The sequence below is a fragment of the Rattus rattus genome, chromosome 12 (assembly GCF_011064425.1).
Source record: "Rattus rattus isolate New Zealand chromosome 12, Rrattus_CSIRO_v1, whole genome shotgun sequence".
In the NCBI taxonomy this organism is placed as follows: Eukaryota; Metazoa; Chordata; class Mammalia; order Rodentia; family Muridae; genus Rattus; species Rattus rattus.
In genome coordinates this window covers 90,162,229-90,190,086 of record NC_046165.1, presented here as the reverse complement: position 1 = coordinate 90,190,086, position 27,858 = coordinate 90,162,229, and the positions used below count along the sequence as shown (strand labels likewise).

The window sequence follows — 27,858 nt, the reverse complement described above, 5'->3', positions numbered from 1 at the left end:
AGCTGTGGGTCACTGTGTTAGACTGTGCTGTGTATTGTGTATCTCAGCTGTGGGTCACTGTGTTAGACTGTTGCTATATATGGTGTATGTCAGCTGTGGGTCACTGGGTTAGACTGTGCTGTGTATGGTGTATGTCAGCTGTGGGTCATTGTGTTAGACCGTTGCTGTGTATGGTGTATGTCAGCTGTGGGTCACACTGTGTTAGACTGTGCTGTGTATGGTGTGTGTCAGCTGTGTGTCACTGTGTTAGACTGTGCTGTGTATGGTGTATCTCAGCTGTGTGTCACTGTGTTAGACTGTGCTGTGTATGGTGTATGTCAGCTGTGGGTCACTGGGTTAGACTATGCTGTGTATGGTGTATTGTATGTCAGCTGTGGGTCACTGTGTTAGACTGTGCTGTGTATGGTGTATGTCAGCTGTGGGTCACTGTGTTAGACTGTGCTGTGTATGGTGTATGTCAGCTGTGGGTCACTGCGTTAGAGTTAGACTGTTGCTGTGTATGGTGTATGTCAGCTGTGGGTCACTGTGTTAGACCGTTGCTGTGTATGGTGTATGTCAGCTGTGGGTCACTGTGTTAGACTGCTGTGTATAGTGTGTGTCAGCTGTGGGTCACTGTGTTAGACTGTGCTGTGTATGGTGTGTGTCAGCTGTGGGTCACTGTGTTAGACTGTGCTGTGTATGGTGTATCTCAGCTGTGGGTCACTGTGTTAGACTGTGCTGTGTACTGTGTATCTCAGCTGTGGGTCACTGTGTTAGACTGTGCTGTGTATTGTGTATGTCAGCTGTGGTCCAGTTATATCCATGTTCATAGGAGGAGGGAAGTATGCCTCAGGAGTAGGAAACTTTTAGAGCCATTTGGGATTCACACTCTATGTCTACCTACTAAGAATTTTCCTATATATACTTTTGCCTGTATGAAGGGGAGAATAATGATAAGACAGCTTTCCCAAAGTCTACTTTAAATGTCAGTGGTAGAGGCCTACAAGATGGCTCAGGGGGTAAAAGTACTTTAATTTTACCTCAGTCCTGAGGTACTGAGTTCAAATCCTAGAACCCATGTAATAGCTGGACAGGAAGCAGAGAGTCTGCAGTAGCAGCATCCTACAGGGACATGGTGGGGAGAGACAAAGGAATCCTGACACTCAGAGGCCAGCTGGTATGCAGAGTGGAAAAACAACACAGGACATCTTGTCTCAAATGAGGTAGAAAGTAAAGACTGACACCTAAGGTCATCATGCACGTGCCCACTTTAACCAACACACGAACGTGCATGCATCATACACAGAACAAGGTCAGTGGTAGAATTGTTTTAGGGATCATGAGTTTGGTGTAAATGACAGGCTATATGAAATAAAGTGTAACATCTGATTCATAATGCCCCAGAACAATGGGGTGCTACATGCTGGATAATGCCATCTAAGTTTATAGAGAGTGTTCTAGGGCCTGCTCATGCTCTGGCCTCTCTGATCTGGGTTCTGAGAATAGTTACTCAGTAATGTACACTCAGAGGTCGCTCTCCAGTGTGGCTGCTGGCTCTCCTTCCCTGGCATGAAGGGACAGTGAAAGTAGTAAGAGAGGGACTGATCTGAGGAGGGGAAAAGCCAAGGAAGGACAACTATTTAAAATGATGGATGAGTCAGTGCAATTAGGTCCATCGTTGTGTGAGGTGACTGGGGCAGGTGAGTGGGATTGATTCTGTGCTGCCCAAGATACACATCCTGTGAGATAAAAGGCATTTTTTGTGCTTTATGTGCTTTGTGTGATACAGGCTTATCTCTGCATGACCTGAGGGTTCAACCCATATGGGTCTCTAGTTGTACTTCTGAGTATCGCCTTAAAAAACAAAACTTAAGGTTGAACATGCTAAATTTCCCAACTTTGGTACATGACTTTATTTTGTATTACATTTTCCTTACTTTTCATGTGTGTGTATAGGCCAAAAGACAGCTTGTTGGAGTCTGTTCTCTCCTTCCACTGTATGGTCCCAGAGGTCTTCAGGTATGGCGGCAATCACTCCAACCCGCTGAACATCCTCGCCAGCCCGAGTAACGGCTCTCTGTTGGGAAAACTTTCGATCTGTTGTGTACTTTCATGTGTCACTGAGTTTCTGTGCAGGGGACAGGGAGGAAGAGTAGTTGTGGAGGGCAGGGGCGGAGGGAGGGTGTGCCTCCGCTGCAGAAGACGCCACCATCCCCATGCTGCAGGCCGAATTTTACTTCACAGGCGAGAGCGAGGCCTCTTTGCGCTGCCGTAAACTGCCGTAACGCGCGGCTGGCCCCGCCCCCGGCGCTCCTCCTGTGACGCAGGCGCCCAGAGCTATTTGGGCGGGAAAAGGCGGCGGGCCGGCGGAGAGGCTGTGGGTAAAGCTTTGCGGGGTTTGCGGAGCAGCCTCTTCCCCGGGATGGGGCTGCTGGAGCTGTGCGAGCAGGTGTTTGGCACCGCCGACCTCTACCAGGTGCTGGGCGTGCGGCGCGAGGCTTCCGACGGCGAAGTCCGACGCGGCTACCACAAGGTGTCCCTGCAAGTGCACCCCGACAGAGTAAAGGAGGACCAGAAAGAGGACGCCACCCGCCGCTTCCAGGTTTGTGGGACCGCGATCCGACGGCTACGCGGCCCTGTGCTCTCGCGGGGCCCCCGTTCCTAGGACAGCGCGCTGCTGATCCTCGGCCTGGCATTTTTAAGCTTTTCTAGCTTCCCTGTTTCAGTGGGAGGCTCAGGGTGACTTTTGGATGTTCTGCTTGCAGATCTTGGGGAGAGTGTACGCGGTTCTGAGTGACAAGGAGCAGAAAGCAGTGTACGATGAACAGGGGACAGTGGACGAAGACTCTGCTGGCCTCCAGCAAGACCGAGACTGGGATGCGTATTGGAGATTACTCTTTAAAAAGGTAAAGAGCTTTATGGCTTTGATTAATTCCCACCATTCAGTCCGTAAGAACAATTCGCGAAGTTAAAGCAATCTTCTTTGTCATTAGATATCGCTAGAAGATATCCAAGCTTTTGAAAAGACATACAAAGGCTCCGAAGAAGAGCTAAACGATATTAAGCAAGCCTATCTGGACTTCAAGGGCGACATGGATCAGATCATGGAGTCTGTGCTTTGTGTACAATACACAGATGAACCCAGGATAAGAAACATCATTCAAAAAGCTATTGATGCCAAAGAGGTTCCGTCCTACAATGCCTTCGTCAAAGAGTCTAAACAGAAGATGAACGCAAGGAAAAGAAGGGTAAGTGAACGTTGTTCATAACACAGCTCAGCTGCTTCAAAGAAAAGGGGGCTTGGTGTCTTTACAATGGAAATAAAGACTGCTGAAATTCGAACTGCTTGGTCGGCAGCATCGATCCAACTAGATGATCAGGAAGAAACCCCTGCTTATTTTGAAATTTTGTGCCGAAAGTGATTTCACGGGGTGGTGCTCCCAGTACTTGAGCACTGAGGATCCACTTTTGAGGTTAGGCTGTGGTGTGTGGAGTGGTGGTGTGTGGAGTGGTGGTGTGTTGGTTGTCTAGTGTGTGGGAGGTTCCTAATTCTCCAAAACAGCCCAGAACAGGAGGAGGAGAAAACACACTAAAAAAATTCTGGGAATACATATAATTATTTTAAACACACACACAAACAAAAAGGCTGGAGAGATGGCTCAGTGGGCTTTACTGCTCTTACAGAGACCCAAGTTCAACTTCTAGGCCTCACACTCCAGCTCCCAGATCTGACACCTCTAGTTTCTGTGTTACCACTGGGTGGTCTCTCCTTGTCCCCACTGTGAGGAACACAACTGCCTAGAGTTTAGGATTGGGACTTGTGATTCTTCACACTGTTCGTCCCTGTTTCAGCAGGGATGGTGGGGATGATGGCTGAGGAGTTAGCAAACACCTGTGCTTATGCTCTTATGCCCTGGAGTGCTGGTAAAGCAACAGTCGCTTCATCTTGGCTCTCACAATTGGAGCTGCCTGGATCGCTGGCGGTTTAAGGTGTTAGGCGTCTGGTGGGTACCTGAGTTGCCTTTTGTGTGGCTCAAGTGGGAGGGCAAAGACCTGGAGCTTTTAGAACAAGAGAAAAACTGACCTTAGTGTTTGGGGCGAGTTTAAGGCCTGCTTTACAGAGGAAAGACTGCCATGCCTGTTGCATGGCTTGGAGTCAGGCTGCTGCTTGTTAATCATTTTCTCACGTAAGACTGAACAGCTGTATTTTATCAGGCTTTTGGTTTGAGAAACTTAGAGTTTGAGGGGTTCTAAATGACAGTCTGAAGGCTGAATTTTAAGAGACAATAACAAAACTTGGTTTTGTTCTAGGATAACTATTCCAATTTATCACTGTTCCCGGTGGTGATGGCGTTCTTTGCTACTTGGAAAGTTCTACAGTGAGTTAGGGCCTCACAATTGTTGTTAGCTGTTGTGGTATTTTGGCAAATTTTGTTAAATGAAGGCAGTTTTGAAATCAGATAAGGAAAGGCTAGAACTGAATTTGCTAATGTTTTTTCTGACTACTCAGAAAACATTTTTTGTGTTGTGTGCGTGTTTGCAAGTGTTTGCGTCTGTAGGAGTGTGGGTGTCCACAGAGCCAGAAGAGGCTGTTGATCCCTGGAGCTAGAGTGACAGACAACCTGGTGTGGGTGCTGGGCGTGTCCTCTGGACAATCAAGGAGCTCAGCGGGGCCAGCTATCCAGCTCCAGAGAAAGCCTTTAAGTCACTGCAGCTCACGAGACTGCCACAAGTGCTGTGTAGAAAATGGGGTTTCAGATGAAGATCCTCAAGCCCCTGGCGCCTGGTGTCCAATTTGAAGCTGTCCCTAGCTACGTGGCTCTTTGGTCACCTAGTAGGTTCCTTTGTGTGGTCACATGGTTTGGGACGCCGAAGTAGAATTAGGGATAAAATAGAAGGACTTACTGGAATTGGACTGCTTGCCCTGAGCAGTTCATAGAACTCCAGCTCTGGAAGGGGGTCTTAACATTTTCTTTAAGGGGAAGAACATTTTATTTCTGTTATTGTTTGATTGCCATGGAGTCTGATGGAAGCTTCTGTTCAGGCTCAGGAAGAAGCCAAAGAAGCAGAGCTGAGCAGGAAGGAGCTGGGGCTGGAAGAAGGAGTGGATAGCCTGAAAGCGCTCATCCAGGTAAAGGCGGCATCAGGCCCCACACGGGTATTGTGTGTGTGCTGTTTGGAATGTCTTTTGGGGTTGGTTTATCTTTGTTTTTTCTTTTAAAGTACAATTACACGTACGTTATAGCATCTTTTGGGGTTTTGAGTATATACAATTCAGTGAATTCAATTCGCACCCTGCCCCAAGTTACGCAGCTGTCCCCACTACAGAGGAAGCCCATACCCATTATTAGTCACTGGTGTGCTTTACCCCAGCCCCTCCTAAGGATGGAATAAATAAATACTGTGTCTCAGCGGACAGTGTTGCATTTTGAAAGCTGTATTTTAACTTATCAAATAGAGCAGACAGAAGGATCGGCAAAAGGAAATGGACAGTTTTCTGGCTCAGATGGAGGCAAAATACTGCAAACCTTCCAAAGGAGGGAAGAGAGCAGCACTCAGGAAGGAGAAGAAGTAATGCAGTTTCCTCTTCACGGGCCCTATGTCAGTGTACGGTGTACACAAGGTAAAGGCAGCCACTAATGTAACCTTTGAGAGAAGTTGTTTGTCCTGCCTAAGCCAAGCAGGATTCATCAATCTGGTCTTAGTAGTTTCTAGAAGTCACCTAACACTGTGTGAGGGCTTCGTGTGAAGGGTTGTGGTGTGATGGTTGGGAGGGTGGGTTTGACATTTGCTTCCATGGGCCTTGTGCCCAAAGAGCTCTATCTAGAATACAGGTTTCTGTGGACTGCTCTTACTGACGTGCGTGTAATGAAGAGATTCCTATGGAGAACACCCTCAGAACACTTGCTGAACAGCTGTCCTCTAAATAAATGCCAGTGTGCTCTGGTCTTAATCCAGATCTTCTTTTCTGGTTCTACTGTTAGGCTTTGTCTCTGTCCTTGCAGTAGCAGACATGTGTATTCATATTCTTGCTTTTTTTGTAAGATTGTATATGGCTAAATAAAGAAACAATGACAAAGGTCTGGTGGATTATTTAAATGACCCCATTGGTCTATAACAAAGTGTTTAAAGGACTTAAGTAATCTAGTTAGCATCGCACAGACAAGCTGGCTTTGGCACAGATAGATGTCACAGTCCTGTCTTTGCAGGACACAGGGTTAGGCATTTCATTGGCCTTGTCTGAACTTTTCATCTGCAAGAGGGCGATCCAAACTCATTAAATTGCATGTACTAAGTCTAGCGGGTTTTATGTGTTTTGATTTTTTTGTTTGGCTTTAGACGAGTCTCAGTGAGTAGCTCTCGCCAGCCTGCGATTTGCTATTGTAGACCTTCACTCAGGTTTTTTTGAAGATGAATACTGACTAGCTTTTAGGGGACATACACAAACGGGTAATCGGAACTGGGCTAAGTGATCTGACGGTACTGAGTTATAGCTGCTCAGAAAGACCACACGTGCAGATCTGAACTATTCCTTGTACAGATTTATGAGAAATGTTCATTTACATTTTGAGTGATGACTGTTCACTACCGTATGTGGTGTATTTGCAGTGACTCTTCAAGTCTTCCCATTGAGTGTTATAATTTAAGGTGAACACATTACACGTTTAGTTTTTGATTACAAGCACGATAGAACTATTAAAATATAACTCAGGGTGGGTTATTTGAAACATCTATTTCATGGCATAAGAACTTGGAATGATTTAAGTCACCTCTAGTGGACAACCACTTGAATTTAGCCACTTTGAAAGTCAGTAATGTCAAAGTGGCATGATAATTAAGGCAACAGTGGCATTTTAGTAAGACAGACTCAAGCCATAGTTACCACCATTGCTGTGTTCTCCAGCTCCACTGCTCTTGGTGGCGAAGAGCTCATAAACATGAAGGCTGAGTTTGGATCCCTACCACTGGAAAAGAACAAAGCAAAACAAAGCTGCCTTGGCACACAGATGAAGATCTCCAAGTTCAGTGGGAGATCCACTCTCAGACCGAGATGGAAAAACAATTAGGAAGAGCACCCAGTGGTCTCTGGCCTGCACACACGAGCACACAAAGACCTGATGTAAGGCTGGCACGTACGTCTGACCTAGGAAAGAAACATTAGTTTACACAGTACCTTGACTTCATTCTACTTTTTAAAGAGACAGATTGGCTAGCAAGATTGTTCATCAGGAAAAGGCACATACCATGCACCCCATACCCCCAGTCTGACGATCGTAGTTCAGCCTTGGAACTGACTCCTGAAAGTTCTTCTCTGACCACGTGTGTGTGTGCTCCTCCCAGCCATTCATACATATAAAAATGAAAACAAAGAACTTAAAGTTTAGGAATGACATTTATTTGATGAATATCTCAGATTGTTGGCAGCACTTTCTCCTAAAAATATGTTAAAACTGAGTACAAGCCTCCAGAAATTAATATAAGCAGAAATATTCTGAACTCAGTGATCTGAATAATTTGTGTGTATGCAATCTCACTGAATCGTACTAGAATTGAACAGGTGATTGGTTACAGACAACATGAGCAGTGATTTGGGGTGGTTTTTCATTGTCAAGTCTTTGGGTACAATCTTTACTGCCCCATGGAATGAGAGCTGAAAGAAGGCAGGAACTGGACACAGAACAGCTTCCCGTGCAGTCTTTGGCAGATACTGTGGTGGTTCTCAGACACGTGCTCCAAGATGGCTCTCGATGGACCACGCTGCTGTTTGTAGGAGCTCTGGGTCATCTGGTGCTGAGGCTGGTGCATGAAAGCCTCCATGTGTTCCCAAGTCTGCTGCAACCTTGCAAGTTCTCACTTGCTCTGTGGTCACTGCCTGGTTCTAGAGATGGGTCCACCTCTGCTTTGAGGTTTTGTAGACCCATGTGACTGAGGGCCTGTCAGACACAGAAATGCACAGAATAACATTAGTACGTGGTCTATATTTGGAAATAAGCATCAGCGTTCCTGTCTCAGGGACTTTTACATAAATGAGTAGTTGGAATTTAAATTTGGAGACAGTCTCTTAAAAGTACTCAGAAATATGTTTACCAAGGCATTAAAAGCCACGTTTAAATAGTTTACCCTATTGAGAAAACTACTAGAGTTTAAGGAATCAAAGGAGGCTGGATGTGGTGTCACGTACTTTTAGACTCAGCACTGGGAAGACAGAGGTGGGAGGATCTCTTGTTCTTTCAAAGCCAGCCTGGTCTGCATATTGTGTTCCAGGACAATCAGGACCAAATAATTGAGACTTGTCTCAAAAGAAAACCCCAACTAGCCTAGTTTTGCTTGAGAGCCTATTCATTAAAAGCTGAGATGCACATTTCAACAACTTAGGCATTAAAACTAATTAACATCTTACTCAAAGTGTAGCTGAATGTAGTAACTAGACTGGAGGCTTAAAAAAAGATTGATGCTGGAGAGTGGCAGCTTTTAATCTCAGCACCCAGGAGGCAGAGGCAGGTGGATCTCTTGAGCTTGAGGCCAGCTTGAACCACAGAGTGAGTTCCAGGACAAGCAGGGCTCTACAGTGAAAGCATGTCTTGAAAAATCAAAAAGGAAGAAAGGTTTAAGTATATGTATGTGTGCCTTCGAGTGTGCACCACACATGTACAGGTATCTGGAGGCCAGCAGAGGGCGTCTGAGCTCTTGGACTGGATTTGCAGGTGGGTGTGAGTTGCCTGACATAGGTGCTAGGAACCTTAGGTTCTGAAAGTGCTCTTAAAACCACTGAGTCATTCTTTTCTCTGGTTCCTCAAATATTTTTGTTAAAAACAAAGTTATTTACCTTAAAGATGAATTTACTTGGTAATTTTTTAAAAAGCAGAAATCAGGAACTTTTTGGCTTTGAGTAGTTGGCCTTTCTTTTATACCCATCTTATGCTAAGATGATTTACCTACATGGGGGACAACTAAGTATAGCAAAGCCTGCAGGAGAGGAAGATGTGTGGGAAGAGGAGAGTGAGCCCTGCAGCCCCGTCTGTACCTGCAGACCCCCTGCCAGGCCGGGCCTGATGAGGGCACTCGGACGCACATGAGCTTCGGTACTGTGTTTCTGGCTACAAGAAAAGAAAAGGCATATTAGGATGTAGCTCTCTCAAAAGATGCTCGTTTGAGGCTTCCAGAGTATGTCAGCTCCTTTCCTGGTACTTTGATCAGACACCATGAGCAAGACTGAGAAGGAGTGGCTCATTGAGTCCGTCGAGGCAGGGAGGCAGAAAGCATGGTGTCAGGGACAGCTGAGAATCGTGTCTTCAACTGCAAGCAGGAAGCAGAGAGATCCAGCCAGCAATCGGTGGGCGTCTAGCTCACACACGCTCAGCTGATGAACTTCCTGCAGGCAGGCCATGCCTCCTAAACTGCCCAACAGCCTCACTGACTAGGGATGAAGTCCTCAAATGCCCTCGACTATGGGGAGCATCTCACTCAAACCACCACAGAGGAGAACCCTACGTTAACAACCTGTATTGAATTCCAAGTAGAATATTCCAAGCCAGATGTTCACGAAGCGATTTGCTAACTTGTAGGAATTGCATGTTCTACAACTGTATTACTGTCTTTAAGAAAATCTTAGCATTTACAAATCCATGTGGTGTAATGTTGCAATCAGATTTTAAAAAAGATATTTTATTTTGCCTCTACTGTGTTGGGATTGCAGGTTTGCAACACCATAGCTGGCCAAAGAATGCCATCTGATGTTACGGTGTGCCGTTTAAATAGAATCAACACTGTTGTGAGAGGAAAGTACCTAGAGATTCCATGTTCTGCACCGGTTTCCAGAACGGCAGCATCTGTAGCTCATATACCCATCTTGACCATCTCGCATTAACGGTGGTGGGAGCTTGTATTTATGCCTCACAGGGCTTTTATAACAGATGCCCACAACTCGGGCAGCCAAAACAGTAGGAAGGCGAGGGATTCGCAGATTGCTGTAGGGGCCACATGGTAGAGTTTGCAATGACTTAGCACTGGCTGTTGACACAGTAAGAAGTAAAGTAGCCATAGACAAGTGAGCTTGGTGACTGCCAGGAAAGCTTTATTTACAAACCAGGCAGCAGCCCTTGCAGAGCTCACGGACTGCGCTTTATTGACTACTGCTAGACAAGAGCACCAAGGAACAGGGTTCTAGTCAACAGCTCTAGGCCTGAGGCTGCACTCACACTTTTAGTTAATCGAGCTGCTACTTAATCTTTATGGTAGGGAATAGGGAAAATAATGCTAAGGCGGGCAATTTTTACTGTTAGAACATAAACTTATTTTTTAAAGAGGCTTTGAAGTGCTTTCATATGTTGTTTTATTCCTAAGGCAACTAAAACTAATTTTTAAAAGGAAAAAACACATAGAACATAAACATTGCTTAACAAATGTTCTGAATCTAATTAGGAGACCGGGTCAGATGTTCTCAGGCTTCCAGGACTCCAAGTGAATCCATGAACAGAACTTCATTTCTCTTTTGGCCTTTTCTGTGACTTTCCTCTTAGCTCAGGCCCCATGAAATTTTGAGTTGAATACTGAGTGCCCTTCAAAATCCATGTCCTCCTGGAACTTGTGAATGTGACTATTTTTGGAAAGCCATTTTTTTGCATAAGTAATCAAGCTAAGGTGAAAATTGTTTTAGAGTGGACTATAAATTCAATGGCTATTGTCTTTTAACTTTACTTGTAATAGGCATGATGACTGCAGGTATCATCAGGAAGTTAGACTTGTGACCTGCCTTGTGGGTGCTGAGAATGGAAGACAGTGCTTTAACCACTGAGCTACCTCCCTCCCCCCAGCTTTTTTTAAATTAATTTTTCTCTGTGTTGTGAGCAGTGTTGTGAGCAGTGTGTGTACCCGCATGTGTGCACGTGGCAGGTCCCACCTTTGGTGTGGTTCTTGGAGCTGCGCCCCTTGTTCTGGCAACCAGATTTCTCACTGGGATCTGGGCTTATCTACCAGGCCAGGCCACACACCCATCCTGCCCAAGCATTGGGGAAACCACAGAAGCCACAGAGAAGCAGGAAAGTTCTCTGAAGCTTGCACAGAGCTCTCCATTTCTGTACCTAAGAGGGACACAGTTTTTGTTGTTTTGGCTGCCCGAGTTGTGGGCACTTGTTATGGGAGCCCTGAAACACACAGAAATACAAACTCCCATTGTTGTAGATGGCTCAAGGGGTGATTGGGTACATGAGCTACAGATGTCACTGTTCTTAAGGCTGGTGCAGGACACAGAACACCCAGGTAAACACTCAGTGTGAGCTCAGTCATTTCCCTACGCTGGGCAAGCCCCCTTGCCACAAAGCAGATGAGGTAGGAACCATGTACTGACCTACAGGTGTGCAAGGTCACATGGCCCTCGTCCTCAGGATGTTTTTCAAGTGCTTCCTTAAAAAGAGGTACTAAGTGCACGCTGATCGAGGAGGCAGGTGTCAGCATTTAGCACACTCATAGGAAGAGGGTCAACTCCAGGTCCTCCACCTGACCCCACTTTATGGTGTAAAGAGCAGGGAAGACAGCAAAGTCAGGCTTAGGTGTGCAGTGGAGCCCGTTGTGTGTGCTTATGTCCAGAGCGGGTTGCTGAAACTGTTTATAGTGGGGCATTTTATCACCAAGAGAACGAGGTGGGACCACTTAGGATTTTAAGAAGATACACCTAGAAGGTATTTTATCAGTAGAACATCCAACTATTTTTCTTAAGAGTTGATCAAGCCACTAGATAAGTCCTAAATTTGCCAAACACAGTCCGCCTGCCTCACTTCTTTCCCTAACCATCAAAGACAAATAGGAGCTTGAGGCAGAAGGGTTAGGAGTTCAAGACCAGCATGGGCTGAGACACTGTGTTAACCCCTCCAGAACACAGACAGGAAGCACTTTACCGAAAACAACTGAGTTGTGTTGGGTCTAGAGAAGACAGGCAGAACACAGACAGGAAGCACTTTACCAGGAACGACTGAGTTGTGTTGGGTCTAGAGAAGACAGGCAGAAGGAGCCTCTCCTGGGGCTGCTGGTTAGACTCGTCCACCGCCGCACTTCGGGCTCGGCTGGAGTCACCGTGGGGTTTCTGCAGAGGAGATCAAAGTCACAGAAACAGCTGGCCTGGGAGCTGTACCTGTTCCGTATCAGCCCTGTCCCATGTCAGCAGCTGTGGTACCCATTCCTAAGCAGCTCCGACTGCACTGCCATGGCCTAGAACCCGAGGTGAAGTCCTACAGAACTACTACTGCTGGGAGAGCTCAGAGTGAGCCCGGGGGCAGGGCAGGCGGGGTGAAGGGCTTACTGTTGGCCGTTGGGACCCCAGGATGCTCAGGTGCTCTACGTCAGCTGTTCCAATAGGTGGCAGCAGATTGTTCCGACCCATGGTCATTGGTGAGGGAGAAGAGAGTGAGTCTGCTGTCATCGGACTGAAGATCCCATCCATATGCGAAAGCAAAGTTGTAACAACACAAAGTGATGAGAAACTCGGTAACCCAAGCCCTCAAATCAGTGTGCTCAAGAGGCCTGAAGCCACCTAGATTTCCAGAATAGGGGCAGCAAAGAGGGTTTTTTCCTTTTCTCCCTTACATTTCACAAATGTAATTCCTCAGCTGAATCAAGAGAAAGATCTCATCCAGCTTTGTATTTCACTAAAACTTAAAAGCTTGAGCTGAACTAAACCTGCAGACGATGCGCGGTGTGACTATGTAGTCATTAGTGGGGCAGCCTCAGTCTTCTGAAGCCTGTTCTATGGGGAGTCTGTTATTGTTACTAGTTTACCAGTTTCAGAGAGTCTGCGTTTGAAACCTACACCCGGGGTCCTCTGAGGATTTCTTCTGCAGGCCATGGTGTTCCAGCGCGTGAGTGGCTCGTGCTGATCGGATGAAGGGTGCGTGGTGGGGGATTGCGCCTCCTGGCAGACTGCGTTGTATATGACAAGGATGATGTACTGAGCTCCATGGCTCGGTTTGGCCAATTTCGGTTTGAAAGGACGGAACTGGACCCAGGCCTCATGAGGAGCTTGTCATCAAGATCTCTAGTGGCCAAATCAGAAACCCATAATGAAAATCACCACATAAAAGAAGACAGGGCTCAGGGAAAAAAGCCTTAACCTGAGAAATTCAGGGAAGAAAAGGACAAACTGGCTTCCAGAAGTTATCTAAGATTCAGGCATGAGAGGCTGTTTTTAAGATGGGGGACTTGTTAAATAGCCTAGGACAGGCTGGAATTTGAGATCCTTCTGCTCAGCCTGTCAAGTGCTTGGATTACAGGTATGCACCTGACAGTGACCTGTTCAACTATAACTTCCTGGAATGGAGATCTGGGAACCTGCTCACAGTCTACTTGCTGCACAGTCACTTGTTCAGTTACAAGAGAAGCAAGGTTGACAGGTACTCAGTGCTTCCCACTCAGGGTCCTACAAGACTTGAAGCCTTTTTTGAGCTAACAGAATGTCCTCAGGGTAGATACTGAGGCTCAGTGTGGCTCTCATTTGATACTGAAATAGTTAAGTTGCAGGGCATCAAAGCCTCTGAGTTCTGTGAACACTGCACACATGTGGTACATACACATATGTAGAAGCAAAACATTTATACACACAAATAAACCTCTAAAAAGTGCTGGCTAACTGGAACTTAATTACAGTTCAGTCTGGAGCCTTGAAATGGGAACAATCAAAAGGTCCCAGCCATATGCTGCCCAAGGTAAGTGGAGCAGTGGCTCCCTGTAGAAAGACCAGAGAAACCCCCAAGTCTCAGGCCTACCCCTTGGGCATTCTCCTTCCCAAGTCCTCCAACCACCAAGGCACTGGATATAAGCCAGGCCTTGTACGCAGTCCATTCTCACTAGGCTCTAGTTAAAAAGGTTCTCCAACAATTCCCATTCTGTCACCTCCTCTCCTTTCTGTGGATTCAACTGCCATCTCTTTTTTTTTTTTTTTTTTTTTTTTTTTTCGGTGTTGGGGCCGAACCCAGGGCCTTGGGCTTGCTAGGCAAGCGCTCTACCACTGAGCTAAATCCCCAACCCCTCAACTGCCATCTCTTATTGGGTGACCTTTAAGTCAGTTGCTGCATCTGGTCTCTTCCACATTCTCTGCAGGTGGCCCATTACTCAAAACATAACCCAGAAGAAACTCCTATTTCCCACAAAGCAAATGTCCTGAGCTTGGAAACCGTTTCTGACTGCTTCCTGTTGTTACATTATCTCCTACTCTGTTATTCATCCTCCTTTGAATGGTGGGAACAAATACTTGAGAGGCAAGTCTCTGGCCGAGCTCCACTATGGTCCTGCTCACTTACTCCCTGGCCTGCACTAGTGCTGACTGCAGTCCTCACAGCTCCTGCTTGAGTCCTGGTGTAGATTCCTTCCTCTCAGTCCCTCTGACTGAGTCAGCCTCACCCCTAAGGTACGGTCCCCAGTGAAGCTGGCTTTGCTGGTGAGATGTCATCAGTACTTTGGCAGTTCCTCAAAAATTAAACACACACCTGTTTTGCCTTCTTTTTGCTTCTAGGTATTGACTCAAGAGAAATGCCCTCAAAAATGACCTATGCAAAATACATATAGTGTTTCTGCATAATAAACCCAACCCAGAGGTAACCTAGTGAATCCTGCGTAAATTATGCTGCCCAGTTACAGTGGTCACATACAACACATGGACGAGTGCCAGTGTGACATTCATAGTCATCCACAATCTGATCGCATTAATTTCATAAATTCTTTCCCCACTAATTTTACCATGGCCTGTATAAATCCTATAATATTGTCAATGATCTTTGATTGGAAGCATTAAAGTTCTAAAACATTACTCTTTTGTGGGCCAGATGTGTTGGTGCGTGCCTTTAATCCTAGAACTCAGGAAGCAGGCACAGGTGGATCTAAGGTGAGGTCAACCTGGTCTATACAGCGAGTTCCAGGACAGCCAAGGCTACATAGAGAAAGTCTCAAAAAAAAAAATTCCTTTTCTGTGTGTGGGCATGCACGGGGTGTGTGTGTGTGTGTGTGTGTGTGTATCAGAGGACACCTCTGAAAGCCAGTTCTCTCCTTCCATCGTGTAGGTCACTGGAAGCAGACTCAGGCTGTGGGCTTTGGTGGCTGTGGGGTCTGGTGGTGGACATCGGCATTTGCTAAGCCAGCCCCCTGGTCAGAGAGCACTGTGGTCGGGCATCTTACACTGGGTCTGGTCCCCATCTTCAACTCCCTCACGTATCATTCTTCCTACCTAGGACAGCTGTGACCTCTAAATCCCTAGACGTGGACTCATCAGAGTCTTCTCCTTTGGGACTGCACAGCACATCATCAGGGCAGCTCTCACGTGACTCTCACCCACAGCAGGCTGTATGTGGCCAGGTCCAGGGTATCCTTCCCAGTTACCAGCTCCCAGGCATAGAGACCTTGCCCCTTAAATGTTTTCCTCCATGGCTGTGTCTGGCACTTGGTGGCATGGAGGTGACTGATGTTGCTTTCCCATTTCCTCAGCATTCTATTTAAGTTCTATAGTATATTCCAACTCGAGCTTCTTACAGGAGCTTATCCATCAGGGAGAGATTCCTTGGCTGTAGAGGCATCCCATGAATCAAGAGGCCATTCACGTTTGGCTGATGACCACTTGCTTGACAGAAATTCATCTATATGTCAAAAGCAGACATTGGTTGGTGAAGACACCTGCTCGATTTGCTATGTTTGCAAAGTTAGTGTTTCCAGTTAGGTTATTTACCCATCCCCCCACACCTTGTGCCTTAACTTTTAGAACAGTTGGTCAGGAACCCCAAAAGAGCACTGTCAAGAGAACAGGGTTCTTTTTGTTGTTGTTGTTCGGTATTTCTAAGTGACAGCTCATCAGTACAGATGAAAGCACTTAATGGCCACTCTCAAAGAGGAGAGAGGGACATTATTATTGCTTACAAGAGAAAAGAATAGTAAAGTCACAAGCAAACTCTGGAACCACAGACAAAAGTAAGTGCAAAGTAATGATCTTTTATCATCAGCGCATGGGCCTGAACTCTGCAGACTTATCTTTAACTAGCCTGGAGTGCTGGTACCATTCACTGTCCTTTGTGAGTTTCCTTTCTTCCTTTCTTTCTTTTTTTGGGGGTGGGGTGGGGTCAATTGGTTGGGCTTTTTTTGCTTTTTTATTTTTAATTTTTTATGACAGTGTCTCTCTGCATTGCACAGGCTGCCTTGAAGTGACAGGCTCAAGTAATCTTCCTGTGCCAGTCATCTGAGTAGCCAGAAGTACAAGGTGTATGTCTTCCCATGTCCTGTTTAATAACCTAAATTCCAAAGGCTTTGTAGGGGTGAACTGTAGTTGTTCTAATGTGGCCTTTAACCATCTCTTTTGTGTTAAAAACATTTTCCTTCCTCTTTCTCTCAAAAACTAGCTGTAACCACTTCTAATCCCAGCACTTGAGAAGCTGAGGCAGGGGGACTGTGAGTTCAAGGCTGGGCTGGGCTACACAGTGAAACCATCTCTCAAAATAAGTATGTTATGAAATTTCTTGCTAGAAATAATGCAACCAAGGCAAACACCCAAGCAAGCTTCCTCTGGCAAGAACAGTGCTGGGTTCTCACAATCTGCTCTGGGGCTTACCGGATTTGAGGTGACTGACATCACCTTAGACTGCGGCACTCGAGGTAAGACCAAAGGCTGCTGTTCGTTCAGCATATAGGGACTTCCCGAATCCAGTCTGGTAATTTCAACGTTACTCTCATCATCTGAGCAAAGGAACAGGATCTATTATCCATAGGTATCTTCTGATGTAAAGCACTGAGAGAAAATCTCCCTGACAGCTAGCAGTCTCAAGAAAGGCTTCACTAACATCTGCAGCTCACCTGCATACACCTGCATACACCTGCAGAGTTACACCTGCATAGTTACAGACCCTCAAGCTCAGTGCAGCTTAAAGTGGTTCCCAGGCTGACGATGGCCGGCGGTACCAAGCAGAAGGATAAGCAGAGATCTGTAACCACCTTTGGAATGTTTTATATCAGTGCTGACCAATGTGTGGCCATAAGAGGCACTACCATGGGACACTTAAAATGCTCATACATAGAGCAGTATGACTCTAGAACCTTCAGATCAGTAATCCTGACCTCAAGTCCCATAGACAATGCCAATGAAACCAGACAGCGTTAACAACCTTGTTTTCTACAAGGAGAGCAAGTACCCTGAAAGAGGGCAAGCGCAACAGCACTGTCAGCTCTGGAAAGACTTCCAAAATCCGGACGGACAGACACCAGATGTACACCAAAGATTGACCCACAAACAAACCAACCAACCAGCCAACCAACCAACCAACCAAAAGCAAAACAAACAAAACAAAAACCAAAAAAACCACCCTAAAAATATAAGTGCAAAATATAAAAAGGAATTTTCTAAAAGGACCCAATAAATCCACAAACCCTGTCAACTAAAGTGTGTGCGGAGGGTTAAAGACCTAGAAGACTAGGAAGGACATCTGGGCTGCGGAGACAAGGCCACAGTTAGAAATGTCTGCTGCTCTCTAAGAGGACCTAGAGTTCCGTTCCCAGCACCCACATCAGGCGGCTCACAATCACCTGAAACCACAGCTCCAGGAGGGGTTCCAGTAACCACCTGGGGCTCTGCAGTACCAGCATACACATGTGTACACACAATCGCATGCATGTGCATGTACACACACACACACACACACACACACGAATATAAGTAAATTTAACAAAGGGACAATCTTAAATGCTAAAAGGATTTTTCCTTTATGAAAAATTATACCTTCATTTTAAAAAGTGCACAAAAATACCCTTTTATACACAAAAAAATTAAAGCTTGAAGAACATGATTGACAAGATTGAGCACAGGAACTTGTGTCTGAGCAGGGGGGCTACAGACTCACCATGACATTGGAAAATTGTTGTCTACTGCACAGTGACCAACCCACCATTCCTTGGTAAGTGAACAGAACACTCACATGTGTGTGAGAAGAAGTGTGTAAGATGTTCACAGCATTGATGTCGAAACTGACAAATTACATTGTACTATTTTTAAAACAAATTGGTATTCAAAATTTTTGTAGTTCAGCTGGGGTGGCGGTGGTGGTGCACATCCCAGCACTTGGGAGGCGGAGGCAGGCAGATCTCTGTGGGTTCAAGGCCAGCCTGGCCTACAGAGTGAATTCCAGGAAAGCCGGGGCTACAGAGAGAAACCCTGTCTTGAGAAACCAAGACAAGAGTTGCTCTGCATTACATTTGTCTGTCTGCGTGTGTGCACCTGTGCCATGGTGCTCCTATGGAGGTCCTAGCAGAGGACAACTTGACAATTTGCTCCTTTCACCAAGTGGTTCTGGGGAATCAAACTCAGGTTGTCGGGCTTGGCAGCAAGCTCCTTTACTCTCAGAGCCTCACCACCATAAACTGGGATTTTTGCACTTCTCAACATTAAGCACAAAAAAAAAAAAAATGAACTTGAGAACAAATCATGTTTCTGAATGAAACCAATATGAACTCTTGTAGTCTTTATTGCCTCTAAATCATCTCCATTATCATCATTGGGTTACCATCTAATTCCGAGACGGTACATTTTTTCATAAGCAATTATCAGTGACGTTTGTTTCCCCATTAGCAAATTAGGGTTCAAATCATGATAATACAGAGCTAAGTATTCTCTTCCTAATTTAGCATCTGATTGAGAACAATAACAAACACAAGCTGTGAAGCCTCTGGGAGCTCTATTAGTTCTGTGTATCTTTTGCATGGTTGGCCCAAAGTGCACTGGGTGAGGACAGCAGAGGATTAAGTTCTATGTGCAGGCAAATGTTGAAGCTCCTGTGAGGCCCTTTTCCTTATACATCTGCATTTGTGAGAGAGAATACTGGTTATGGGCTGGAGAGATGGCTCAGTGGTTAAGAGCACCGGCTGCTCTTCCTGAGGACTTGGGTTCAATTCCAGCACTCACATGACAGCTCACAACTGTCTGTAACTCCAATTCCGGGATCTGACCCCTCACACAGGCAAAACACCAATGCACATAAAAGTATTGGTTACATCACTCAGTTTATACCTTTGGTTTACAGAAGAGCATAGAGCATAACAGGTTGTCATGTGACTAAACTGCAGGTGAGGTTGTTAACACAATTTAGAGTCACCTGGAAAGAGGGAACTCAATTAAGGACCTACTTCCATGTGATTGGCCTATAGATATGTCTCTGCAGCTTTTTTATTTTATTTTTTGATTAATGATTGATGTGAGTGGGCCCATGGTGGGTGGTGCCACCCCTGGACAAGTGTCTCTGGGGTGTATAAGAAAGTAGGTTAAGGGTTGGCTCAGTGGTAGAGCGCTTGCTTAGCAAACGCAAGGCCCTGGGTTCGGTCCCCAGCTCTGAAAAAAAGAAAAGAAAAGAAAAGAAGAGGAAAGAAAAGAAAAGAAGAAGAGAAAGTAGGTTAAGACTGCTAGATGGCTCACAACTGTCTGTAGCTGCAGTCTCAGGGCATCTGACACCATCTTCCTGGCCTCTACAGGTACTGCATGCAAATGGTGCACAGACATGCATGCAGGCAAATACATGTACACATAAAAATAAAGTAAAAATAATCTATAAAAACAAAAGGAAAGAGAAGTTAAACGAGCTATGGAGAGAAGCCAGAAGGCAGCATTCCTCTATGGCCTTGCTTCAGTTCCCACCTTGGTTTCCCTGGTGATGGACTAAGATCAAGACAAATTCCACCCTTTTCCCAGTTGCCTTTAGTCATGGTGTTTATCACAGCAACAAAAGCAAACTAGACCAGCTTTCTTCCTTATACACCAAGAGGAGATGCTGCTCTCCTGGTCTGTTTCAGTGCCAGTTTGCTCTTATGCAAAGAACCACTTGGTTGGTCTACACGGAAGACGTGAATTCCTGAGTTATCTTTGCACCAAGTACAAGGAGTGTTCATTTACAGGCTGTTCCCAGCTCCCTGTAGTCTGGAGGGCAGAGCAGAGTGGCAGTGAGAACAGATAACTGTCCTTGAAAGGGTTTGCTTGTCTGGCTCTGTGAAGACAAAAGCTCACCCTTTCAGGGCCTTTCGGTCTACTCACTGAATTTAGATTTTAGAAACAGGTTTTATGTAGCTTGGCCAAAGTGCTAAGATTACAGGTGTGTCCACTACAGGCTAACCAGCTGATTTTTCCATCGGGTTTGTCTGTGAAGGGGTGGGGACGCGAGCGTGAGCATGTGCTGGTGGGCATCACGTGCCACGGCATGTGTGTAGACTGTGTAGAGGCCAGAGAGCAACTTTAAGGAGTCAGCTCTTTCTTGCTCCCTCATGAGATTGGGGGACTGAACAAAGGTCCTCAGGCTTGCACACAAACACCTCTGCCTGCCTCGCCCTTTCAATGGCCCTGACCAGGTAATTTTAATGAAGAGTATTGGTCCTGTTCTCTTGGGTCTCAGAAGGGAATACACATAGACAACATCAAACACAGCGAAGGTTGGACAACTGGAATTCACACTATCAGAGAGTGTGCATGAAGTCACATGAGAAAAATTTAGGGGGAGATGCCAATGACGTTGGCATAGTTATCACATGACCTACTAGTTCCATGCATAGATATACACACATATATGTATATATATATATAACATATGTTCTTCCAAGGACACACAGAGATGTTCCTAACAGCACTCTATGCAAAAAACATAAACTACCCAAATAACTGAGGGAAGGTTTCTTCCTCCCTGTTCCTCCCCCCGCCCCGAGACAGGGTCTCTCTTTGCATCTCTAGCTTGCCGTGAATTCACAGAGACCCTCCTGTCTCTGCCTACCAACTACTGAGAGGTAAAGGTGTGTACCTCTATACCCAGTTTAGGGAAACGATTTCTTTTTGTTTGTTCATTTTCTTTTGAGACAGGGTTTCTCTGTGTAGGCCTGGCTGTCCAGAAACTCTCTGTAGACCAGGGTGACCTTGACCTTCTGCCTCCCAAGTGGTGGTGGGATTAAGGGGGTGTCAGCACTCCTAGCTTTGGGAAGTGTGGGGTTCCATGTAGTTAAGCTGGCCTGAAGCTCCTCACCCCCTCCTTTGCCTCTTTACTGGGATCATATGCATACACCATCACCCCAGCTTATTTTTATATAAGTTTACAACAAAATTAATCTGTGGTGTTGGAAATCAAGAAGAGCTTCTGGAGTGTTGGTAGCATTCTATTCTTGGTTTGGATGCTGTTCATTCAGGAATATCCACTTTAAAATTATTTTATTTGTGTGCAGTATTTGGTATTGAACTCAGAACCTTGCACAGTGCTCTATCACTAATCTACATCCCCACATCAAACATACTCAGTTTGAGGTGGAGAGATGGCTCAGCAATAAAGAGTAATTGTGGCCCAATTAAGAGTACTTGTACTTGGGCTACCTAGTATATTTGAGTCCAATCTATGTTGTATCAAAAAAATTATTTGCCAGACTTTTGCTTCTAGACAAAATCTAAGAGTGACAGATTTACTTACTCACTTGTTTAAAATAGCCAATCAAAGCCATACGACATTGGCTGTCATCCAATGGACAATGGCTGATAGACAATAAATCCTGATGATATAAACAAATGAGGCGTGACCTACAACTGCCTAAGATGATTTCCAAGATCAAAAACTCAAAGGGACAGGAAAATACAACTCACAGTGAAGAGGGTGTCAGAAGCAAGACCACAGGAGTAACAGGTTTCAAGTTCCTCTACATCCCGCCTTTTCTCAGGGTCTCACTACGAAGCCCAGGTTGGTCTTGAACTCAGCATCCTTCTACTTCAGCCTTTGAGTACTGGCGTTACAGGCATGGGATACACCGCCCAGCATTACTCTACTTATTCAAGCCATGCGACGGAGGCATGGAAGTACAAAGATCATGCACATAAACTTTGAGCTCACACTGATGAACCACACGTCCAGTGACTAACTTAGCAGCACACTTAAGGCACAGGGGACACTGATGAAGGAGAAGGCACAACATGCAGTGTCACAAGAAAAATGGGGGAAAGAAATTTGAAGCAAGATTGGGGTTTATTAAAATAATAAATTTATTAATATAGATTTGAGTGTGATATTAAGGGGGAGAGGAGAGACACAGAGGCTATTACAGGCAGACAGACACAACAAAAGCACAGTTGCACACACCCAGGGTGGTACGAGCTGCTCAGAGGATGGCCTGAGGAAAAAGTTTTCAAGTCAAAGTTATCTGAGGGTTCTGTGATCAGATCTATTTCTGCGTGACCCAAGTCATGACAGATGATTAGAAAAAGGAGGGGCTGGAGAGGTGGCTCAGCGGTTAGAGCACTGACTGCTCTTCCAGAGGTCCTGAGTTCAATTCCCAGCAGCCCCATGAGGGAGCTGTATGTAATGGGATGTGGTGCCCGCTTCTGACCTGCAGAGCACTGTGTGTATACATAATATATCTTAGGGAAGATGGGAACGTGAAGAAATAATGGCTGAGACGTGAGCGGGAGCTCCTGGGTGAGCAGGAGTCCAGCACTTCCACCCGGAAGGAACAGGAAGAGAACTATTAAAGCACATTATCAGACTGCCTGAAGCCAGCAAGCAGGAGAAAACCTGATGAGTGCTCAGAGGCGGTGGTGGCAATGTGCCCTCAATCCCAAGTCTTGGGAGATACGTAGGGACAGGGTGACATCGGGCTTCTTGTTAGAAGTAGTGTAAGGCAGAAGACCATAGTATCTATACAGAACTCGGGGGTAAACTGTTGATAGATGCAAACGGATAGCAGATCTGTGCACAAATAATGTTAAAGAACATTTGTCAGACCAGCCTTTTAAATATGTTATTAATTTTTTATTTTATATGTTTGAGTGTTTATCTACCTGTATATATGTGCACCACATGCATGCAGTACACAGGGAGGCCAGAAGAGGGCATAAGATCTCTGGAACTGGAGTTACAGGGATTGGGAACCACCTACCAGGTGGGTGCTGAAATCTGAACTCTTTGCAAGAGCAGCAAATACTCTTAACCACAGAGCCTCCTCTCCAGCCCCAGGCTAGAGGTTGTGTTGTGTTCGTTTTGTTTTGTAAAGCAAGTGTTTTGTAGCGAGGTAAGACTCAGCAATAACTTTAAAATCTACGACAGTTTCCCAGCACTCAGTGCTGTACCACCATCACCACAGTGTCTTAGAGAACTCCCATCACTCCAAGTCCCTTCTTCCAACCCCTGCAACTTTGTCTGTACTTCTATCTGCTCTGAATGTTTTATATGAATTAAACAATACGTTAGTAATACATGTGACTTTCTGTGTCTGTCTCCTTTAATTTAGTATATTTTCAAGGCTCACCCATGTTGTAATAATGGTTGGGTGCTTAGTTCCTTTCTATGGATGAATAATGTTCTACTGTGTGGTGTATTAGTCTGTCAGGGCTGCTTTAACAAAATAACAGGCTGCGTGGCGTACACAATAGACACTTGTTTTCTCACAGTTCTGGGGTCCAAGATCAAGATGCCATCAGGGCTGGGCTCTCTCTTAGGGCTTCTCTTTCTGGCTTGCAGATGACCACCTGCTTGCTGTGCTCTCATTCGGCCTCCTCTCTGTGCATGTGTGGAAAGAGAAAGAGATCTCTGGTGTCTCTCCAGCAGATTCTTATAAGGACACCAGCCTACTGGTCTAGGGTGCTGTTATCCCATGGCCTCACTTAACCTCAAGTACCTCGCTAAGTACCCTAAAAGCACACTGAGAGGTAGAGCTTCTACAGAGGATTGTAGAGGGCATACAATTTAGTCTATAACACATGCATATGTCAACATTTTGTTTATCCATTAGTTCATGACACTTGAGTTTCCACTTTAGGTCTATTTCCCATAATGCCTCTATGAACACACATGTGGAGTTTCTTGTGTAAACTGTTTTTGGTTCCCTTGGTAATATACTTAGTAGAGGAATTTCTGGAATTATAAATGGTGATTTAACATTTTAGGAACTCTCCACAATGGCTGTACCTCTTTAATTTGCAATAGCAATTCAAGAGGCCTCCAGTTTTTGCAAACCTTTCCCCATTTGTTTATCCTCAAAAGATCCACTACACACACTCTCTCTCTCTCTCTCTCTCTCTCACACACACACACACACACACACACACACACACACACACACACACACGCCCCTAGTGGGCACGAAGAGGCATCTCACTGTGGTATTACCTGCATCCCTAATGATTAATGATCTATACCATCTTTTCATGTGACTTTTGGCCATTTTTAGATCTTTGGGGAAATATCTGTCGAAGGCATTTGCCCAGTTTTAAAAACTGGGTTGTGTGTCCTTTTTAAAATGAAGTTGCAGTTCTTTATCTCTTCTGGAGATCAGCTCCTTATCAGGTATAGTATTATAATTATACATACATATACATATATGTGGGTGTGTGTATATATATATATGTATATAAATCATTTATCATGTGTGTTGTTTTCACAATCTTGAGAATGTCTCTTGATGGACAAGTTTTTAATGTTGATAAAGCTCCCTGCTATGCTGGCTCTTATTGTCCCATCTAAGAGCTCAGTGTCAAATCCAAAATTTATTATAACCTTTTTTCTGAGAGTTTCATAATTTTCACTCAAATTTAGTTTTTGATCAATTTTAAGAGTACTTTTAAATTTTTAAATGTTTAACATTTGTTCATTTTCTTTTGATGTGTGTAGACGTCCATGTGCCATGGCGTGCATGTGGAAGTCAAAGGACGATGTGTCGCATTTCTCTCCTATACAGGTTCCAAGGACTGCCCTCAGTCACCACGCCCTCTCATGGCCTGTTTATCCACTTTCGAGTGACCTTCTGTAAATAGTGGGATGTTAGTTCTGCCTGACTCTTTTCTGTGTGGGTCCACTTGCTCTGCGGCATTTACTGTAAGATGTCGCCTCGCTGACTAATCTCAGCAGCCCTGTTGGAATCGTTAGATGTAAATGCTCAGGCTTATTTGTTTTCACTACACTGACATATATGTCCTCTGCTAGTCTTAAAGAAGTGTTTTAAAGTCAAAAAGTGAGTTCTCTAACTTCATTTTTCAATACTGTTTTAGCTGCGGAGGGTCCCTTGCAGGTCCAGAAGATGGTCGGGTCTGTTGGCCCGTTTCTCAAAAATGCATGAGTTTGTTCTGTGTTGGTGGCTTCTGAATGTGAGAGTCAAGCAGTCTATCATGTTCTGTATGACCATATTCCAGCTCGGGCAGCTGACCTACAGATGTACTTGGAAGTCCTGTCACCTTAACAATGTGATGCCTTCCAACCACGGACATAGGCCAACCTCCCATGCTTCTTTAGGTTTGTGCTTCTGAAATATCATATGGTGGTGTTTGTTTGGGTACATAACTCTTCCCTTCCTAGAGTTAATTTTATCCCTAATCATCTTTAGTAGACAAGAAAACTGGCAGTATAAAAGCAAAAGGAGGATAATTAGAGACATAAAGATATTATTTGTTTTTATTTTATGTGTCCATGTACAATGTACATGCAGTGCCTGTGAATCCAGAAGGGGGTGTGTGACCTCTCAATAACTGATGTCATAAATAAGTGAACTGTGTAATTCTGGTTTGACTGGCTGACTTTGAAAAATAAAGTTGCCATGAAAACCACCGTCACAAGGATTTGTTCACAATCCTTGTGTACACAGAGACAGAAGTGGACACTTTTCTAGCTTAGCTTTCACATGAAAACGTATTATTGGCCAATACCTTGACCTCAGTCTTGTGAGACCGTAGGCAAAGGACTCATTAAGTTGTTCTAGGCTTTCTAATCCATAAACGTGTGAGATAATAGGATGCGTTGATTAAAACTGTGAGATCTGGAATAATTTGAGTGGTAAAGATAAACATAAAATATAACAAAGTATTTATGTATCTAAGAATATAACCCAGTTATTCTAGTACTAGTAATCTGCCTAGAGAAACAGAAATATGTTCCCCTAAATTCTTGCACAGTAGTATTTGTACCAGCTAAAGTGGAAAGCAATTCAAATGTCCATCAATAGGTAAACTGATAAGATGTGGCTTCATGAAATAATACCCAGCAATAAAAGGAGTTACAGATGCACAAAGCGAGGCAGCTAAGTCTCAGATCATCATACTGAGATGGAAGAACCCGGCAGAGAAGTCACCTGCTTTTTGTCATTGCAAGTCGTCAACTTCAGATGTTGGGAATGGAGTTAGCGGATAGATGCCCTGTCTTAGTTAGGGTTTTATTGCTGTGAAGTGACACCATGACCACAGCAACTCTAACAGGAACATATTTAACTGGGGCTGTCTTACAGGTCAGAGGTGGGCAGCACAGCAGTGTGCAGGCAGGCATAGCGCTGAAGAAGTAGCTGAGAGATCTACATCTGGATGGGCAGGCGGCAGGGAAAGAATGTTGCACTGGGCCTGACTCTGAGCATTTGAGACTCCAAAGCCACCCCAGTGACACATTTCCTCCAACAATGCCACATATATTCCAAGGCCACAAGCTCTAATCCTTTCAAACAATGCCACTCCCTCAGAGCCGTTTTCATCCACACTACCATATACTGTCTGGCTTCTCTCAGCAGAAACATCTTCTGGGAACAGACACAACATACAGTGACAGGAAGCAGGGGCTTACAGAGGACATGAACATCTGGGAGTGATGGATGGCCACTGTACTGACTGCAGTGAGGGCTTCACAGGTGCACACTACATAGATGAGGACTTACCAAGCTTTATACTTCATGTGTGTGAAGTGTCTTGTGTGTTAATCACTCTCACTGAGACAGTGTGAGAAGCATGCACCATTTACATGGTCTCCTCACAGATGTGCTGGAGGAGAGTCCAAACCCTCACGGCCACAGGTGAGGCCTCATCACTCCTCCACCCAGTCTCAAGTATTTACTAAGTTCTTTGCTAGTTTCTGTGAGAAACACCAACAGTAATCAGGCTTTAATAATATAAAGCAAACGTATTTGGTCTCTACCTAGGTTCTGGTACATAGCTCCTAAAACCCTTAGAGTAGTCAAAGCAACAGTATCTTTCTGTGTTCTGAAGACATGGATGGTGGCTGGGAGAGTCTGAAGAGTTTCAGGATAGGGGCAAGGGAGGGTTAGTTGACAGGGGAACCAACCATGTTATCAGCTTTGGAACTTTTAGTCCTAGTCCCCTGACTTGTGAAGGATGAATTGATCAATGGCCAATTATTTGATCATCATGCTTACATAATGAGGATTCTAAAACCCAAGTAAGGGCCTTGTTCAGAGGAGCTTCCAGTCCGCTCACCACTCGAGGTACTTGAGAGTGGCATGGATACCCACTTCGGTCCCCCTACACTGTCCTCTGCATTTCTTATCTGGCTGTTCATCTGTACGCTTTGTGCTATTCTTTACAAGCTATGCTTCTGAGTTCTGTGCACCACTCTACCAAACTGATCAAACCTAAGAAAGGCTGTCCCATGAATTCTAAGTTTTGACTAGAAGCACAGATCATAGCCTGAGGCTTGAAAGTGTCACATGAGGTATGAGGTGGGACAGATAGGCTGTGGACTGAACCCTTTGAATCTACAGCTCTCTTCCATGCATATGAGACCAGAACCATAGGATACTCGGATGGTGTATGAGAATCTGCTAAGTAAGTGTGGGAATACCCTATACATTTAGTGCCAGAAGTGTTGTGGGGTGGGTGTGTGTGAAGACAGAAAAAAACAAAAAACAAAAAAACCCCAATGTTTTTTGCCATCTCTCATACCTAGGAACTGTTCTAATGAAGCATATAACCTTGACTTCTTAGAGCCAGAACTGATAGCACAGGCCCATAAATACCAGCTACTCAAGAGGCTGAAGCAGGGGGATCACAAGTTCAAGGCCTGCCTGCCTAAGTTAGTGAAGCCTTGTCTCAAAATTAAAAAATAGAAAAAAGGTTGTGATGCAACTTGGGTAGTGTTTGTATAGCATACA

General features: G+C 45.0%; 2 protein-coding genes across 7 annotated transcripts in view; one reads left to right on the top strand and one right to left on the bottom strand.

Moving 5' to 3' along the window:
• Positions 1–1,769: 1,769 nt before the first annotated feature.
• On the top strand, positions 1,770–6,059 carry Dnajc9 (DnaJ heat shock protein family (Hsp40) member C9). The gene is made up of 5 exons (XM_032917469.1): positions 1,770–2,581; positions 2,745–2,885; positions 2,973–3,227; positions 5,024–5,110; positions 5,438–6,059. Exons 1-5 carry the CDS (start codon positions 2,402–2,404, stop codon positions 5,552–5,554), a joined length of 780 nt encoding a protein of 259 aa, XP_032773360.1. The 5' UTR covers positions 1,770–2,401; the 3' UTR covers positions 5,555–6,059.
• A 1,294-nt stretch (positions 6,060–7,353) lies between these two features.
• The window catches only part of Fam149b1 (family with sequence similarity 149 member B1), a 38,220-nt gene continuing 17,715 nt past the window's right edge, over positions 7,354–27,858 (bottom strand). The window contains exons 8-14 of one of the 6 annotated variants that reach the window (XM_032918375.1): positions 16,556–16,680; positions 15,490–15,593; positions 12,782–13,006; positions 12,275–12,398; positions 11,939–12,058; positions 9,005–9,077; positions 7,354–7,913 (exon numbers count right to left, since the gene is read on the bottom strand). In XM_032918375.1, coding sequence (XP_032774266.1) covers positions 7,846–7,913; positions 9,005–9,077; positions 11,939–12,058; positions 12,275–12,398; positions 12,782–13,006; positions 15,490–15,593; positions 16,556–16,680 — 839 coding nt within the window. In that variant the 3' untranslated portion in view covers positions 7,354–7,845. Of the gene's footprint in view, positions 7,914–9,004; positions 9,078–11,938; positions 12,059–12,274; positions 12,399–12,726; positions 13,007–15,489; positions 15,594–16,555; positions 16,681–22,729; positions 23,499–27,858 lie in introns of those variants that run through there. The other 5 variants (XM_032918370.1, XM_032918371.1, XM_032918374.1 and 2 more) reach the window with 5 other exon arrangements.